The following is a 16,384-nucleotide window of genomic DNA, read 5'->3' as shown; positions in this document are numbered from 1 at the left end:
ACACAGTATAGTGGGTTGTATAGTGGGTTTGAACTAACACAGTATAGTTGGGTTGTAGTAACACAGTATAGTGGGGTTGTACTAACACAGTATAGTGGGGTTGTATAGTGGGGTTGAACTAACACAGTATAGTGGGTTGTATAGTGGGGTTGAACTAACACAGTATAGTTGGGTTGTACTAACACAGTATAGTGGGGTTGTACTAACACAGTATAGTTAGGTTGTACTAACACAGTATAGTTGGGTTGTACTAACACAGTATAGTTGGGTTGTACTAACACAGTAAATTGGGGTTATACTAACACAGTATAGTGGGGTTGTATAGTGGGGGTGTACTAACCCAATATAGTGGGGTTGTACTAACACAGTATAGTGGGGTTGTATAGTTGGGTTGTACTAACACAGTATAGTGGGGTTGTATAGTGGGGGTGTACTAACACAATATAGTGGGGTTGTACTAACACAGTATAATGGGGTTGTACTAACACAGTATAGTGGGGTTGTACTAACACAGTATAATGGGGTTGTACTAACACAGTATAGTGGGGTTGTACTAACACAGTATAATGGGGTTGTACTAACACAGTATAGTGGGGTTATACTAACACAGTATAGTGGGGTTGTATAGTGGGGGTGTACTAACCCAATATAGTGGGGTTGTACTAACACAGTATAGTGGGGTTGTATAGTTGGGTTGTACTAACACAGTATAGTGGGGTTGTATAGTGGGGGTGTACTAACACAATATAGTGGGGGTGTACTAACACAATATAGTGGGGTTGTACTAACACAGTATAATGGGGTTGTACTAACACAGTATAGTGGGGTTGTACTAACACAGTAGAGTGGGGTTGTACTAACACAGTGTAGTGGGGTTGTACTAAGTGTGTATATACAATACTTCATCAATTTAATTAAATCTGACAATATACATGGTCATAAGTACAGTACAGTTTATCTAATGCAACTCCAAACCATCCTGAGTCAGTGTAGATTATTTAGAGCATCTCATGGAATGGATGGATGTTTGATGCTTAGCTTATGCAGTGGAAATGATGACATTACATACATAAATGAGCTAATGTAACGTGGGAGTTGCGGGAGCTATTTCTCAGACAGGAAGACACAATGTGACAGGAGAAGACAAAAAGACATTGAATATGCAATAGCGGACTGAACAAACATGGTCCTATAACTGGGTTATAATACAGTTTAAATATGGCTTGTTGTGTTACTCCAACATGACCACTGCCTGATGTCTTGGGACACTTGAATCATAGTATAACGCAGCCACATGTATGGATAATTGTGATGCATACACAGAGTGTTCACGAGTATAGGAGGAACACTAAAGGGAGGAAGGTGATGATAGTGCAGGATTAAAGGATAATAATTAGACTATGAAATGGAATCTCTTACTCTGTGGGGCATCTGTAAACAGCAGCTATGTTTAACTGGGGCCTCTTTCTGTGGCATCGGTTTCTACAGGAAGAGGTGTGAAGAGAATAGAGATAGAATTCTATTAGCCCGCTGTACAAAAAGGAGCAACATTCTAGCCTGGTCGCAGATCTTTTTGTGCTGTTTTGCTAATAGTTGTTGTCATATCATGACGTTTGGCATAACAATGACTATATCAGTTAGCTAAGGCACAAACGGATATGGCTCCACACTAGCAAAATGCGCTATAACCCTAATAAAACGTGATCCCCTCGCGGGAATGGGTGGCGAACAGTGAGCCATATTCAGAGGGAGGGATTTCAGTTATTAATAAGCAACTTTGGTGCCTTTTCGATCGGGAAGTATCCAATCAGCCCTGTTCGTCTTCATACACAAGAGGTGTTATTGGATAATACAGGCACATGACACAACAAGGCAGCGGGGGGGGGGGGGGGGCATTAGTAATTACTAGTCTGTAAGGTAAGTTGTGTAGCACAGGAGCCCATGAACAGCTGAGAAAACAAGTGACAAACAGAAAGAAGCAGATGAGGAAACCCAACTATGTCATTGGAGTCTGTCCTTATGTCAGTTACTCCTTGCAATGATTTTTACAGCATTACATAAGATGTATATTTTCATATGTTTCAAGTGTTCCATTTCAGGCATCAGCAAACAATCACTATGGAAATAAACATATCCAATTTGGTAGAATGAGTGGAATAAGCCGATATCATGATATGACCATGTCTTGTTTTAACTCGGTTACATTGACTAATCAAATGCAAATGGCCCTGGGTTTCAACCGTTCTTTTATAGCTCAATGGTTTCAACACACTTCCAATTATGGAACATGAAATTGGCATGCCCTCAAGTGTACCATCTACTATCTCTTTACTCCCTAACCCCACACCCTATTCCCCGTAACCCTTTTCTTTATTTCTATGGCATAAGTGCTTGTCCATCTCAGATTTCACAAAGTGTTTATCCTGCTCAGATGTCACAAAGTGCTTGTCCATCTCAGATGTCACAAAGTGCTTATCCTGCTCAGATGTCACAAATTGCTTGTCCATCTCAGATGTCACAAAGTGCTTATCCAGCTCAGATGTCACAAAGTGCTTATCCAGCTCAGATGTCACAAAGTGCTTATCCAGCTCAGATGTCACAAAGTGCTTGTCCATCTCAGATGTCACAAAGTGCTTATCCAGCTCAGATGTCACAAAGTGCTTATCCAGCTCAGATGTCACAAAGTGCTTATCCAGAAAATGTAAATGCAGCTTAGATCATTTGTTGATACAGTGCTTGTCTGACAGTAACTGTTATAGGCCAGGTTGTGTTGGTACGTACCATATGTGGGAGCTGGATATTAGCTAAGCTGTTGATGAGAGAGTGGCTGAGGTTGGCTAGCTCGTGCAGTAGGGAGTCATTCTGCTGCTCAATCACTTTGTTCTCGTCCTCTATGGACTTCAGGTTAGTCTCCATAGTGGTGATCTGGGAAAGGGGAAAAATACATTGAATTTAGATGAAGCACTGTGATATTCAGTTTGACAAAAGGGTTTTGACTGACACTGAGGCACTTCCTAATATGCATGCCATTTACGTATCGCCGTTACTTGGGGGGTTGAAACATCAGCGTCTAAGCTTTAATCCACAACCTGTTTCAAAATTTGCCCAAACTCAGCATTACTTACTACCCTATAATAAATAATGAATAATAATGGATGAATCTTACTTGTGTCCTAAGTTTAATCATGTCCGATTCTACTTGATTGTTTGATTCGTTTAGATCTTTGATTTCTTCATCCAGCTGTTTGATTTCCTCATCTTTTTCTATTCCTAGAAGAAAGGAAACATGAAATAGAATTTAAGAATTTAAGATTTGATTAAGCTTGAATATTTGTTGAGTAAACCAGCTAGTGGCCTAGTCAAGGGGTCCTACTGGTATTAGAGCGTTAGCTTACCTTTGCTTGCCCGTTGCTTGATTGTCAACATTTCAACTCCTGTCATTCTGGCTTTCTTCATGGCTGAGGTGGCACGGGGACAGCCGGAGAGACTGGTGAATAAAATCACATGACATGACTCCAACCATGGTCTCAAGCACATTCTTGATCTGGTACTTGATTACATTTATACACAGTTGCTTGTGTACATCACAGCTGTGCAGAGCTCCACCCACCTCCGATGTGTCAGGAAGCTCCCACTGACATGTCCCGATCCATCGCAGCCCGGAGTTGGGCACGACATGCCATCTGTCTTCCCGGACTTCCAGGCAAACTGGGAGCCGTTAACGTAGCCGTCCTTCTGCCGTTTGGCCGCCAGGGGGCAGCCTGACGCACTGCGGTGGGACGCATACTTTCCCGTCACATGACCCTGTCCGTCGCAGCCTGGGACGGGACACCTGGGGAAAGGAGGGGTCACAACTTCGCTCACCTCACCTGCAGCACCCCTGCCCCTGCTAACTGGGATTCACAGTGAAATTACTAGAAAAATATTAGCTACTCTAATAAAAACCATCCCCCAGGTTATAACATTTACCCGTGGTTTTACATTGGTATGTCCTTCAGAATGACATTTGGGCTGATTTAGAATGAGCACAGCGTGTCTGGGGACCGCTCCACCCCGGCAGTGGGGAGATCAGTGTTAATTATGATTGCAATGTTAATGATGATGATACTGTAGATCCAGTGAACCTCGCAGGGATAGAGGTGGCAGCAACAGCAACAGTTTTGCAGAGATTGGGAGGTGATTGCTGAAAGGACACAGAGTGAACTGTAGATGATTCGCGGGAAGGTAATATTCACTTTATGGCAATACTTTACCAAATGCCAAAAGTATCTGAAATATAACCTTACTGTACTGTACTCACTACGTGTACCACCCTGGCTGTAGGGAAATATGAGGTGAAATACAGGACTATGGCTTGTTAACAAGATACGATACACTATCCATCCATTCCAAAGCCACACCTGATTGGCTCCTGGTCGTCCTTGTCCTCCTTGCTGTGCAGTATCTTGATCCCGCTCTTCTTGGCCCGTGGACAGCCTGACAGACTAGAGGGGAAAGGTCTTGTGCAGTTCACTACCATCTTAAGAGTATGATTACAACGTCAGTGCATGTGGAGTTCATCACTTCTCAGAATCTGGAAAGTCAGTTTCAGATGATTTCAAGACAAACCATGTAGCCCTTTCTGTGTCACGAGGGCGATGCGTGCAATTTGGAGCTATTCTACTGTATTTTAGTCAATGCCATTCCGACATTGCTCATCCTAATATTTATATGTTTATTAATTACATTCTTTTACTTTTAGATTTGTGTGTATTGTTGTGAATTGTTAGATATTACTGCACTGTTGGAGCTAGAAACACAGGCATTTTGCTACACCCACAATAACATTGCTAAATATGTGTATGCGACCAATCAAATTTGATTTGAAGGGGGAGTTCTTATAAACAGCCAGCAACAAAAAGCATCTATTTAGATGTTGCTTTATGAGTGAATTTCACTCCTCTTGGATTGTAATGGTATTTTAAAGCTTGTATGAATGCCCTGCTTAATATAATGTTATATAAAGTTAACTGCATTATACTTAACACTTCAACCAGTAAAATGGCTCTATGGCTAGCTTTTGCTACAGTCTATATCGATGAGCGTTAGCATTATAGCTAACAACTACTGCATCCAAAATAGTTATTTTGCAAAGATCACAACCACATGCAATCTAAGTGACTGTGTAAGCAAGAATCAAAACCTAATTGTAAGCATATGAGAACCCCATTTTATTAGAAGTAATAAAACATGTAATCTAGGCTATGTTGAATGGGCACAGATGTCGATGGCTTTTATACTCCCGACTTCGTGTACGGAAAAGGGTCTATACGAAGACATTTATAGACAGTTATAAATTACTATCAGAGCTTAGTGGAACTGAGTCTAAACAATCCACACACCAATCCAGCTATCAGGTATACAAAATATGTCATATACTGTACGCTGGGTGTACAAAACATTAGGACATCCATGACATACTGTATCAGACTGACCAGGTGAATCCAGGTGAAAGCTATGACCCCTTGATTGATGTCACCTCTTAAATCCTCTTCACCCAGTGTATATGAAGGGGAGGAGACAGGTTAAAGAAGGATGTTTAAGCCTTGAGACATGGATTGTGTATGTGCCCCATTCAATGCATGGATGGGCAAGACTAAAGATTTAAGTGCCTTTGAACAGGGGTATGGTAGTAGGTGCCAGGTGCACCGGTTCGAGTGTGTCAAGAACTGCAACGCTGCTGGGTTTTCAACACTCAACAATTTCCTGTGGGTATCAAGAATGGTCCACCATCCAAAGGACATCCAGCCAACTTGACACAACTGTGGGAAGCATTGGAGTCAACATGGGCGTAAAACGCTGTGTACTACTCCCTTCACAGAACAGAGCAAACTGGCGCTAACCAGAATAGAAAGAGGAGTGGGAGGCCCAAGTGCACAACTGAGCAAGAGGACAAGTACATTAGAGTGTCTAGTTTGAGAAACAGACTCCTCACAAGTCCTCAACAGGCAGCTTCATTAAATAGTACCCGCAAAACAGTCTCAATGTTAACAGTGAAGAGACGACTCCGGAATGCTGGCCATCTAGGCAGAGTTGAAAAGAAAAAGCAATTTCTCAGACTGGCCAATAAAAAGAAAAGACTAAGATGAGCAAAAGAACTCAGACACTGGACAGAGGAACTCTGCCTAGAATGCCAGCATCCCCGGAGTCGCCTCTTCACTGTTGACATTGAGACTAGTGTTCTCAAACTAGATGTACTTGTCCTCTTACTCAGTTGTGCACTGGGGCCTCCCACTCCTCTTTCTATTCTGGTTATAGGCAGTTTGCGCTGTTCTGTGAAGGGAGTAGTACACAGCCTTGTACGAGATCTTCAGTTTCTTGGAAATTTCTTGCCTGGAATAGCCTTCATTTCTCCGAACAAGAATGGACTGACGAGTTTTAGAAGAAAGATTTTTGATTCTGGCCATTTTCAGCCTGTAATCAAACCCATAAATGCTGATGCTCCAGATACTCAACTAGTCTAAAGAAGGCCAATTTTATTGCTTCTTTAATTAGGACATCAGTTTTCAGATGTGCTAACATAATTTTTTTATGATCAATTAGCCTTTTAAATTATAAACTTGGATTAGCTGGCACAATGTGCCATTGGAACACAGGAGTGATGGTTGCTGATAATGGGCCTCGGTACGCCTATGTAGATATTCAATAAAAAAAACAGCCATTTCCAGCTCTGTTTCTGATCAATTTGATGTTATTTTAATGGACAAAAAATGTGCTTTTCTTTCAAAAACAAGGACATTTCTAAGTGACGCCAAACTTTTGAACGGTAGTATATATGTATATACTAGCCTCGCCCTGCATTTCAATCTGAGGTGTTGGGGGCTGCTGAATATACTGCGTGTCTTTTTTTGTCATTATGATGGGGTGCAAGCTACCTCCTGTGCGAGGCGTAGTTCCCAGTGATGTGTCCAGACCCGTCACATCCTGGAGTGGGACACCTGGGACAGAGAGGGGACAAGGAGCGTGACTACAGGGGACAGGGTAATACCAAAGCTGACAGCATTGACACTATCAGGCTATTGGTCTATCATGGTATTTGTCTGCTGTGAAACTAGAGACTAAAATATGAAACTCACAAAGGTCTACTGTATATCAGAGATATTTTAGGAATGAGGTTCTGCTTACTTGAGGTCTTGCGCATTGGTCATCATCATACTGCAGATGCTTTTGTCAGCTAGCTGGTAGCTGGAGAGACTAGAGAACACACAAACACACAAGGATGACAGTAGATAACACAATGATAACATTAGATTCAGGGGCGCAACTTTCACTGGGGACGGAGGGACATGTCCCCCTCACATTCTGAAATTGCATTTTCGTTCCCCCCCAGTTCTATCAATGGAATGTGATACAAAACAAGGCTACGGTGTGCTTTAGGACCATGTGGTCGAGTAAGCTATTTGGAGTGTTTATCCGACATGATAAAGAATATAATAATAATAATTATAACCCCCCCACTTCTAAAATCAAAGTTGCGCCCCTGATTTAAATTACACAGAATGATAACATTAGATTACACACAATGATGACATTAGATTACACACAATGATGACATTAGATTACACAGAATGATGACATTAGATTACACACAATGATGACATTAGATTACACAGAATGATGACATTAGATTACACACAATGATGACATTAGATTACACAGAATGATGACATTAGATTACACAGAATGATGACATTAGATTACACAGAATGATAATATTAGATGAGGAAGATGATCACTAGGTAAAGGTATAAAGGCTGTAAAGTAGTAACAAGGTGATGAGAAAATAAGCTTGTTTTGGCCTTACGTGATGAGCTCCTCCTTACCCTCCTTGCAGGGGGCGTACTTGTGTTTTGGGCTGGGCATGGTCACGTCCCCTCCATAGTGATGCTCGTCTAGAAGGTCCTGGAACGGGTCCAGGTCCTCCTCCTGGTGGAGGGATGAAAGAAAAGAAGACTACATCATGTCACAATGGAGACCATAGATTCATATTGCACGTCCTAGACGTCCTCGTTTCATTGCATGATTATAATTCATATGCACATCTCACATCCCAATTTAAAATTACTCAGCGAATCCTATGTATAAAGCAATTCTCCCAAAGAAACAATCTCCACTTAATCTGTGTACTCATGCTCCACTTGTATAAACTGCCTTCATTTTGCCGGACCCCGGGAAGAGTAGCTGCTAATCGGGATCCATAATAAATACAAATACAAAGTACTGGAATTGTTTTATTTTTTTATTTTTTTTATTTATTTAACCAGGTAGGCTAGTTGAGAACACCTTTATTTAACCAGGTAGGCTAGTTGAGAACACCTTTATTTAACCAGGTAGGCTAGTTGAGAACACCTTTATTTAACCAGGTAGGCTAGTTGAGAACACCTTTATTTAACCAGGTAGGCTAGTTGAGAACACCTTTATTTAACCAGGTAGGCTAGTTGAGAACACCTTTATTCAACCAGGTAGGCTAGTTGAGAACACCTTTATTTAACCAGGTAGGCTAGTTGAGAACAAGTTCTCATTTGCAACTGCGACCTGGCCAAGATAAAGCATAGCAGTGTGAACAGACAACACAGAGTTACACATGGAGTAAACAATTAACAAGTCAATAACACAGTAGAAAAAAAGAGGGTCTATATACATTGTGTGCAAAAGGCATGAGGAGGTAGGTGAATAATTACAATTTTGCAGATTAACACTGGAGTGATAAATGACCAGATGGTCATGTACAGGTAGAGATATTGGTGTGCAAAAGAGCAGAAAAGTAAATAAATAAAAACAGTATGGGGAAGAGGTAGGTAAAATTGGGTGGGCTATTTACCGATAGACTTTGTACAGCTGCAGCGATCGGTTAACTGCTCAGATAGCAGATGTTTGAAGTTGGTGAGGGAGATAAAAGTCTCCAACTTCAGCGATTTTTGCAATTCGTTCCAGTCACAGGCAGCAGAGAACTGGAACGAAAGGCGGCCAAATGAGGTGTTGGCTTTAGGGATGATCAGTGAGATACACCTGCTGGAGCGCGTGCTACAGGTGGGTGTTGCCATCATGACCAGTGAACTGAGATAAGGCGGAGCTTTACCTAGCATGGACTTGTAGATGACCTGGAGCCAGTGGGTCTGACGACGAATATGTAGCGAGGGCCAGCCGACTAGAGCATACAGGTCGCAGTGGTGGGTGGTATAAGGTGCTTTAGTAACAAAACGGATCCATGCTCGATTAGCAAGCCCAATAACTCTTACGATTAAACCCCTCAACTTCAAGCTTTTAAATCAGACACTGCAAATGGATAAATGTACTGCTTGGTTTGCTTTGTGTAATATAAGAGATTCAGAGTACAAGGTATAAAGATGATCTACCAGCCATTAATCACTTAATACTGCTGTTGCGTCTCAATGTATCTCCCCACAGGAGCTGCTGAGGGGAGGACGGCTCATATTAATGGCTGGAACGGGGTGAATGGAATGGCATCAAACACATGGAAACCATGTTTTCTGATGTATTTGATACCATTCCATGAATTCCGCTCCAGTCATTACCACGAGCCCATCCTCCCCAATTAAGGTGCCACCAACCCCCTGTGATGTCACCAACCATGAATCCACAATAGGGCACTTCACTGATTAATTGGAATCTAAATTGTATTTCCTTGATTACTCATCTCCTCTTTCCTTCCCTTCCTCTCAGAGGGAAGGAGCCTCATCTTCTGCTCTGTGTCTTGAGAAGCATGGTGTGAGGTATGAAGGAAAAACAATTGAGATTCATCCATTAAGTGAATGCAGTACCAGCAGCATCCACTAGATATCACTGAAAGACTTTCAGTGGATACTGGATACCCCCATCCTCCCTTTCCCCTGGGTGAGCCAAATCAAATCACCATTACCTGCATAGCCGTGGGAAGTAGTTTGGGGGTGGGGGTGCTGCGATGTTTTTGCCGCTCATGGGGTCAGTGCACTAGTTTCGTGAAATATTTAAACTAAATTAAACGTATTTGAATGTTTTACTATTATTTGTAACTTGAGTCTGATAAGTATCTGTACAAAACAGTTCATCTCATAAAACTTGTGGAATATAAAAATACTTGCTTGATATATGTTTTCCAGTTTCTTGAAATACTTTGCAAATGCAACTCATTCCTTTTTTAAAACTGGAATGGTCTATTCATTCCTTTTCCATTCCAGTAGACACTCTCATCCAGAGGATCTTACAGTAGTGAGTGCATATATTATCATACTGGTCCCCCGTGGGATTCAAACCAACAACCATAGCATTGGACGCACCATACTCCACCAACTGATCCACATCATCACAAACCACTTGATGTCTGAATGTACTTCATTCTGCATTGTTTTTCTTCATGTTGATGGAACGTCTACAAACCTAGATGACCAGCCTATGTAGAATACAATAATGTACATTAAGTGGTTTGTAAGGATGGTCAATTAATACTGCACAAAAAGTGGTTGTTTTCATGTTACTTGATCAAGAAATATATTTAACTTGATATGGATATTTTGTGTCTTTGCTCATAACTTTCCACCTTTTGATGTAAACGTTTGAGGACAGTGTTTTGTTCTTTCTAGATTCCATTAGAATGACATCACAGAGAAAGGGACAAGGCAACAACGCTTACAATTCCAACACTTGAATCCTGCAGGATTATGTTCCTAATTATACAACTGGCTTTTTTGACAAAGCATATGTGCTGATATTTTTTGTTGTTGCCCGAGCTACAGATGTCTATATCATTCCACTAGTACTAGAAAAGACCCAGTGCACCACTTTAGTGATTTTTCAGGGGTGCAGCAGCACGCTCAGCACCTCTACTTCCCGCGGCTATGATTACCTGTGTTCTGTCTATGGCTCAATCGGGAATATTGAACGCTCACAGAGAGTCAAATATGTTCTGTATAAACCATCTTTGAATTGTGTCTCCACTGTAAGAGAATATTGAAATAAAATGTTCAATAGATTTGAATGTTGAACACCCCCAAAAAAATATGAATACAATACCCATTATGCCGCGGCCCTTCCCCATACCTCTTTGTGATCGTCGTCGGTGATGCGCTTGATCTTGGTGTAGTCCACGGGCAGGTCCCAGCAGTCAGCCTCACTCATCTGGTAGCAGCGGCTGCTGTTGAGCAGGGCCTGGCGCTGGGTGGACATGGGCTGCAGGGGGGTCAGCACCGTGCCACTCCCCTCCGGACCCCCCGGCTGCCCCCGGCTCACACTCAGGTCAAGAGTACTGCTGTCATCCATGTCACCATCAGGACTCTGTCAGAGAGATGGACAAATGGAGGGATTGAGGGAGGGAGGGAGAGGCAGATCAAATTAAAGAAGGATGGAGAAGAGAGCAAGGGAGCACTGTAATTAGATGGTAGGAGGGAAAGAGGAGAGAGAGAATGGAGAGGAGAGAAAATGCAGAGAGGAAGAGGGTTAAGAGAGAAACAAAGCAGAGAAACAGAGAGAGAGTTGAGAGAGAGACAAAGCAGAGAGACAGAGAGAGGGTAGAGAGAGAGACAATGCAGAGAAAAAGAGAGGGTTGAGAGAGAAACAATGCAGAGAAACAGAGAGAGAGTTGAGAGAGAGACAAAACAGAGACAGAGAGAAGGTTGAGAGAGAGAGACAGAGAGAGGGTTGAGAGATTGACAAAGCAGAGACAGAGAGAGGGTTGAGAGAGAGACAACGCAGAGAGACAGAGAGAGGGTTGAGAGAGAAACAATGCAGAGAAACAGAGAGAGAGTTGCGAGAGAGACAAAACAGAGACAGAGAAGGTTCAGAGAGAGAGACAAAGCAGAGAGACAGAGAGAGGGTTGAGAGAGAGAGACAGAGAGAGGGTTGAGCGAGAGGCAAAGCAGAGAGACAGAAAGAGGGTTGAGAGATTGACAAAGCAGAGACAGAGAGAGGTTTGAGTGGGAGACAAAGCAGAGATAGAGAGGGTTGAGAGAGAGAGAGACAAAGCAGAGACAGAGATAGGTTTGAGAGAGAGACAAAGCAGAGATACATAGAGAGGGTTAAGGAGGAGAGACAAAGCAGAGAGACAGGGGGAGGGTTGAGAGAGAGAGAGGCAAAGCAGAGAGACAGAGAGCAGTTTGAGAGATAGACAAAGCAGAGAAACAGAGAGAAGGTTGAGAGAGAGACAAAGCAGAGAGACAGAAAGAGGGTTGAGAGATTGACAAAGCAGAGACAGAGAGAGGGTTGAGTGGGAGACAAAGCAGAGATAGAGAGGGTTGAGAGAGAGAGACAAAGCAGAGAGCGGTTTGAGAGAGAGACAAAGCAGAGAGACATAGAGAGGGTTGAGAGGGAGAGACAAAGCAGAGAGACAGAGAGAGGGTTGAGAGGGAGAGACAAAGCAGAGGAACAGAAAGAGGGTTGAGAGGGAGAGACAAAGCAGAGAGACAGAGAGAGGGTTGAGTGGGAGATAAAGCAGAGATAGAGAGGGTTGAGAGAGAGAGAGACAAAGCAGAGAGACATAGAGAGGTTTGAGAGAGGGACAAAGCAGAAAGACAGAGAGAGGGTTGAGAGAGGGACAAAGCAGAAAGACAGCGAGAGGGTTGAGAGAGAGAGACAAAGCAAAGAGAAAGATGGGGTTGAGAGAGAGACAAAGCAGAGAGACATAGAGAGGGTTGAGAGGGAGAGACAAAGCAGAGAGACAGATAGAGGGTTGAGAGAGAGACAAAGCAGAGAAAGAGAGAAGGTTGAGAGCGAGACAAAGCAGAGACAGACAGGGTTGAGAGAGAGACAAAGCAGAGATAGAGAGAAGGTTGAGAGCGAGACAAAGCAGAGATAGAGAGAATGTTGAGAGAGAGACAAAGCAGAGATAGAGAGAATGTTGAGAGAGAGACAAAGCAGAGATAGAGAGAATGTTGAGAGAGAGACAAAGCAGAGATAGAGAGAATGTTGAGAGAGAGACAAAGCAGAGATAGAGAGAATGTTGAGAGAGAGAGAAAGCAGAGATAGAGAGAATGTTGAGAGAGAGACAAAGCAGAGATAGAGAGAATGTTGAGAGAGAGACAAAGCAGAGATAGAGAGAAGGTTGAGAGCGAGTCAAAGCAGAGATAGAGAGAATGTTGAGAGAGAGACAAAGCAGAGATATAGAGAATGTTGAGAGAGAGACAAAGCAGAGATAGAGAGAATGTTGAGAGAGAGACAAAAAGAGATAGAGAGAAGGTTGAGAGCGAGACAAAGCAGAGATAGAGAGAATGTTGAGAGAGAGACAAAGCAGAGATAGAGAGAAGGTTGAGAGAGAGACAAAGCAGAGATAGAGAGAATGTTGAGAGAGAGACAAAGGAGAGATAGAGAGAATGTTGAGAGAGAGACAAAGCAGAGATAGAGAGAATGTTGAGAAAGAGACAAAGCAGAGATAGAGAAAAGGTTGAGTGCGAGACAAAGCAGAGATAGAGAGAAGGTTGAGAGAGAGACAAAGCAGAGACAGAGAGAATGTTGAGAGAGAGACAAAGCAGAGATAGAGAGAAGGTTGAGAGAGAGACAAAGCAGAGACAGAGAGAATGTTGAGAGAGAGACAAAGCAGAGATAGAGATAAGGATGAGAGAGAGACAAAGCAGAGATAGAAGGAAGGTTGAGAGAGAGACAAAGCAGAGAGACAGAGAGAGGGTTGAGAGGGAGAGACAAAGCAGAGAAACAGAAAGAGGGTTGAGAGGGAGAGACAAAGCAGAGAGACAGAGAGAGGGTTGAGTGGGAGATAAAGCAGAGATAGAGAGGGTTGAGAGAGAGAGAGACAAAGCAGAGAGACATAGAGAGGTTTGAGAGAGGGACAAAGCAGAAAGACAGAGAGAGGGTTGAGAGAGGGACAAAGCAGAAAGACAGCGAGAGGGTTGAGAGAGAGAGACAAAGCAAAGAGAAAGATGGGGTTGAGAGAGAGACAAAGCAGAGAGACATAGAGAGGGTTGAGAGGGAGAGACAAAGCAGAGAGACAGATAGAGGGTTGAGAGAGAGACAAAGCAGAGAAAGAGAGAAGGTTGAGAGCGAGACAAAGCAGAGACAGACAGGGTTGAGAGAGAGACAAAGCAGAGATAGAGAGAAGGTTGAGAGCGAGACAAAGCAGAGATAGAGAGAATGTTGAGAGAGAGAGACAAAGCAGAGATAGAGAGAATGTTGAGAGAGAGACAAAGCAGAGATAGAGAGAATGTTGAGAGAGAGACAAAGCAGAGATAGAGAGAATGTTGAGAGAGAGACAAAGCAGAGATAGAGAGAATGTTGAGAGAGAGAGAAAGCAGAGATAGAGAGAATGTTGAGAGAGAGACAAAGCAGAGATAGAGAGAATGTTGAGAGAGAGACAAAGCAGAGATAGAGAGAAGGTTGAGAGCGAGTCAAAGCAGAGATAGAGAGAATGTTGAGAGAGAGACAAAGCAGAGATAGAGAGAATGTTGAGAGAGAGACAAAGCAGAGATAGAGAGAATGTTGAGAGAGAGACAAAAAGAGATAGAGAGAAGGTTGAGAGCGAGACAAAGCAGAGATAGAGAGAATGTTGAGAGAGAGACAAAGCAGAGATAGAGAGAAGGTTGAGAGAGAGACAAAGCAGAGATAGAGAGAATGTTGAGAGAGAGACAAAGGAGAGATAGAGAGAATGTTGAGAGAGAGACAAAGCAGAGATAGAGAGAATGTTGAGAAAGAGACAAAGCAGAGATAGAGAAAAGGTTGAGTGCGAGACAAAGCAGAGATAGAGAGAAGGTTGAGAGAGAGACAAAGCAGAGACAGAGAGAATGTTGAGAGAGAGACAAAGCAGAGATAGAGAGAAGGTTGAGAGAGAGACAAAGCAGAGACAGAGAGAAGGTTGAGAGAGAGACAAAGCAGAGATAGAGATAAGGATGAGAGAGAGACAAAGCAGAGATAGAAAGAAGGTTGAGAGAGAGACAAAGCAGAGGGACAGAGAGAATGTTGAGAGAGAGACAAAGCAGAAATAGAGAGAATGTTGAGAGAGAGACAAAGCAGAGACAGAGAGAATGTTGAGAGAGAGACAAAGCAGAGATAGAGAGAAGGATGAGAGAGAGACAAAGCAGAGATAGAGAGAAGGTTGAGAGAGAGACAAAGCAGAGATAGAGAGAATGTTGAGAGAGTGACAAAGTAGAGATAGAGAGAATGTTGAGAGAGAGACAAAGCAGAAATAGAGAGAATGTTGAGAAAGAGACAACGCAGAGATAGAGAGAAGGTTGAGTGCGAGACAAAGCAGAGATAGAGAGAAGGTTGAGAGAGAGACAAAGCAGAGATAGAGAGAATGTTGAGAGAGAGACAAAGCAGAGATAGAGAAGGTTGAGAGAGAGACAAAGCAGAGATAGAGAGAAGGATGAGAGAGAGACAAAGCAGAAATAGAGAGAATGTTGAGAAAGAGACAACGCAGAGATAGAGAGAAGGTTGAGTGCGAGACAAAGCAGAGAAAGAGAGAAGGTTGAGAGAGAGAAAAAGCAGAGATAAAGAGAATGTTGAGAGAGAGGCAAAGCAGAGATAGAGAGAATGTTGAGAGAGAGACAAAGCAGAGATAGAGAGAATGTTGAGAGAGAGACAAAGCAGAGACAGAGAGAATGTTGAGAGAGAGACAAAGCAGAGATAGAGAGAAGGTTGAGAGCGAGACAAAGCAGAGGTAGAGAGAATGTTAAGAGCGAGACAAAGCAGAGATAGAGAGAATGTTGAGAGAGAGACAAAGCAGAGACAGAGAGAATGTTGAGAGAGAGACAAAGCAGAGATAGAGAGAAGGTTGAGAGCGAGACAAAGCAGAGGTAGAGAGAATGTTAAGAGCGAGACAAAGCAGAGATAGAGAGAAGGTTGAGAGAGAGACAAAGCAGAGACAGACAGGGTTGAAAGAGGAACAAAGCAGAGGGACAGAGAGATGTTGAGAGAGAGACAAAGCAGAGATAGAGAGAGTGTTGAGAGAGAGACAAAGCAGAGATAGAGAGAATGTTGAGAGAGAGACAAAGCAGAGGTAGAGAGAATGTTGAGAGAGAGACAAAGCAGAGATAGAGAGAATGTTGAGAGAGAGACAAAGCAGAGATAGAGAGAATGTTGAGAGAGAGACAAAGCAGAAATAGAGAGAATGTTGAGAAAGAGACAAAGCAGAGATAGAGAGAAGGTTGAGTGCGAGACAAAGCAGAGATAGAGAGAAGGTTGAGAGAGAGACAAAGCAGAGACAGAGAGAATGTTGAGAGAGAGACAAAGCAGAGATAGAGAGAAGGTTGAGAGAGAGACAAAGCAGAGACAGAGAGAATGTTGAGAGAGAGACAAAGCAGAGATAGAGATAAGGATGAGAGAGAGACAAAGCAGAGATAGAAGGAAGGTTGAGAGAGAGACAAAGCAGAGAGACAGAGAGAGGGTTGAGAGGGAGAGACAAAGCAGA

At 42.8% G+C, this 16,384-nt stretch overlaps 1 protein-coding gene across 13 annotated transcripts in view; it reads right to left on the bottom strand.

The window, feature by feature from the left end:
• The window catches only part of LOC109866688 (myelin transcription factor 1-like protein), a 135,865-nt gene that overhangs the window by 15,223 nt on the left and 104,258 nt on the right, over window positions 1-16,384 (bottom strand). For 4 of the 13 annotated variants that reach the window (XM_020455474.2, XM_031800847.1, XM_031800849.1 and 1 more), the window contains exons 13-22: window positions 11,077-11,310; window positions 7,844-7,992; window positions 7,165-7,233; window positions 6,915-6,977; window positions 4,401-4,499; window positions 3,611-3,832; window positions 3,396-3,487; window positions 3,167-3,270; window positions 2,782-2,925; window positions 1,420-1,482 (exon numbers count right to left, since the gene is read on the bottom strand). In XM_020455474.2, the coding sequence (XP_020311063.2) occupies window positions 1,420-1,482; window positions 2,782-2,925; window positions 3,167-3,270; window positions 3,396-3,487; window positions 3,611-3,832; window positions 4,401-4,499; window positions 6,915-6,977; window positions 7,165-7,233; window positions 7,844-7,992; window positions 11,077-11,310 (1,239 nt within the window). The remainder of the gene's footprint in view (window positions 1-1,419; window positions 1,483-2,781; window positions 2,926-3,166; window positions 3,271-3,395; window positions 3,488-3,610; window positions 3,833-4,400; window positions 4,500-6,914; window positions 6,978-7,164; window positions 7,234-7,843; window positions 7,993-11,076; window positions 11,311-16,384) is intronic. The other 9 variants (XM_020455475.2, XM_031800851.1, XM_031800855.1 and 6 more) reach the window with 6 other exon arrangements.

Source organism: Oncorhynchus kisutch, linkage group LG21 (assembly GCF_002021735.2).
Source record: "Oncorhynchus kisutch isolate 150728-3 linkage group LG21, Okis_V2, whole genome shotgun sequence".
In the NCBI taxonomy this organism is placed as follows: Eukaryota; Metazoa; Chordata; class Actinopteri; order Salmoniformes; family Salmonidae; genus Oncorhynchus; species Oncorhynchus kisutch.
The sequence above is the reverse complement of the archived record's forward strand: the minus strand, read 5'-3'. Positions and strand labels throughout refer to the sequence as shown.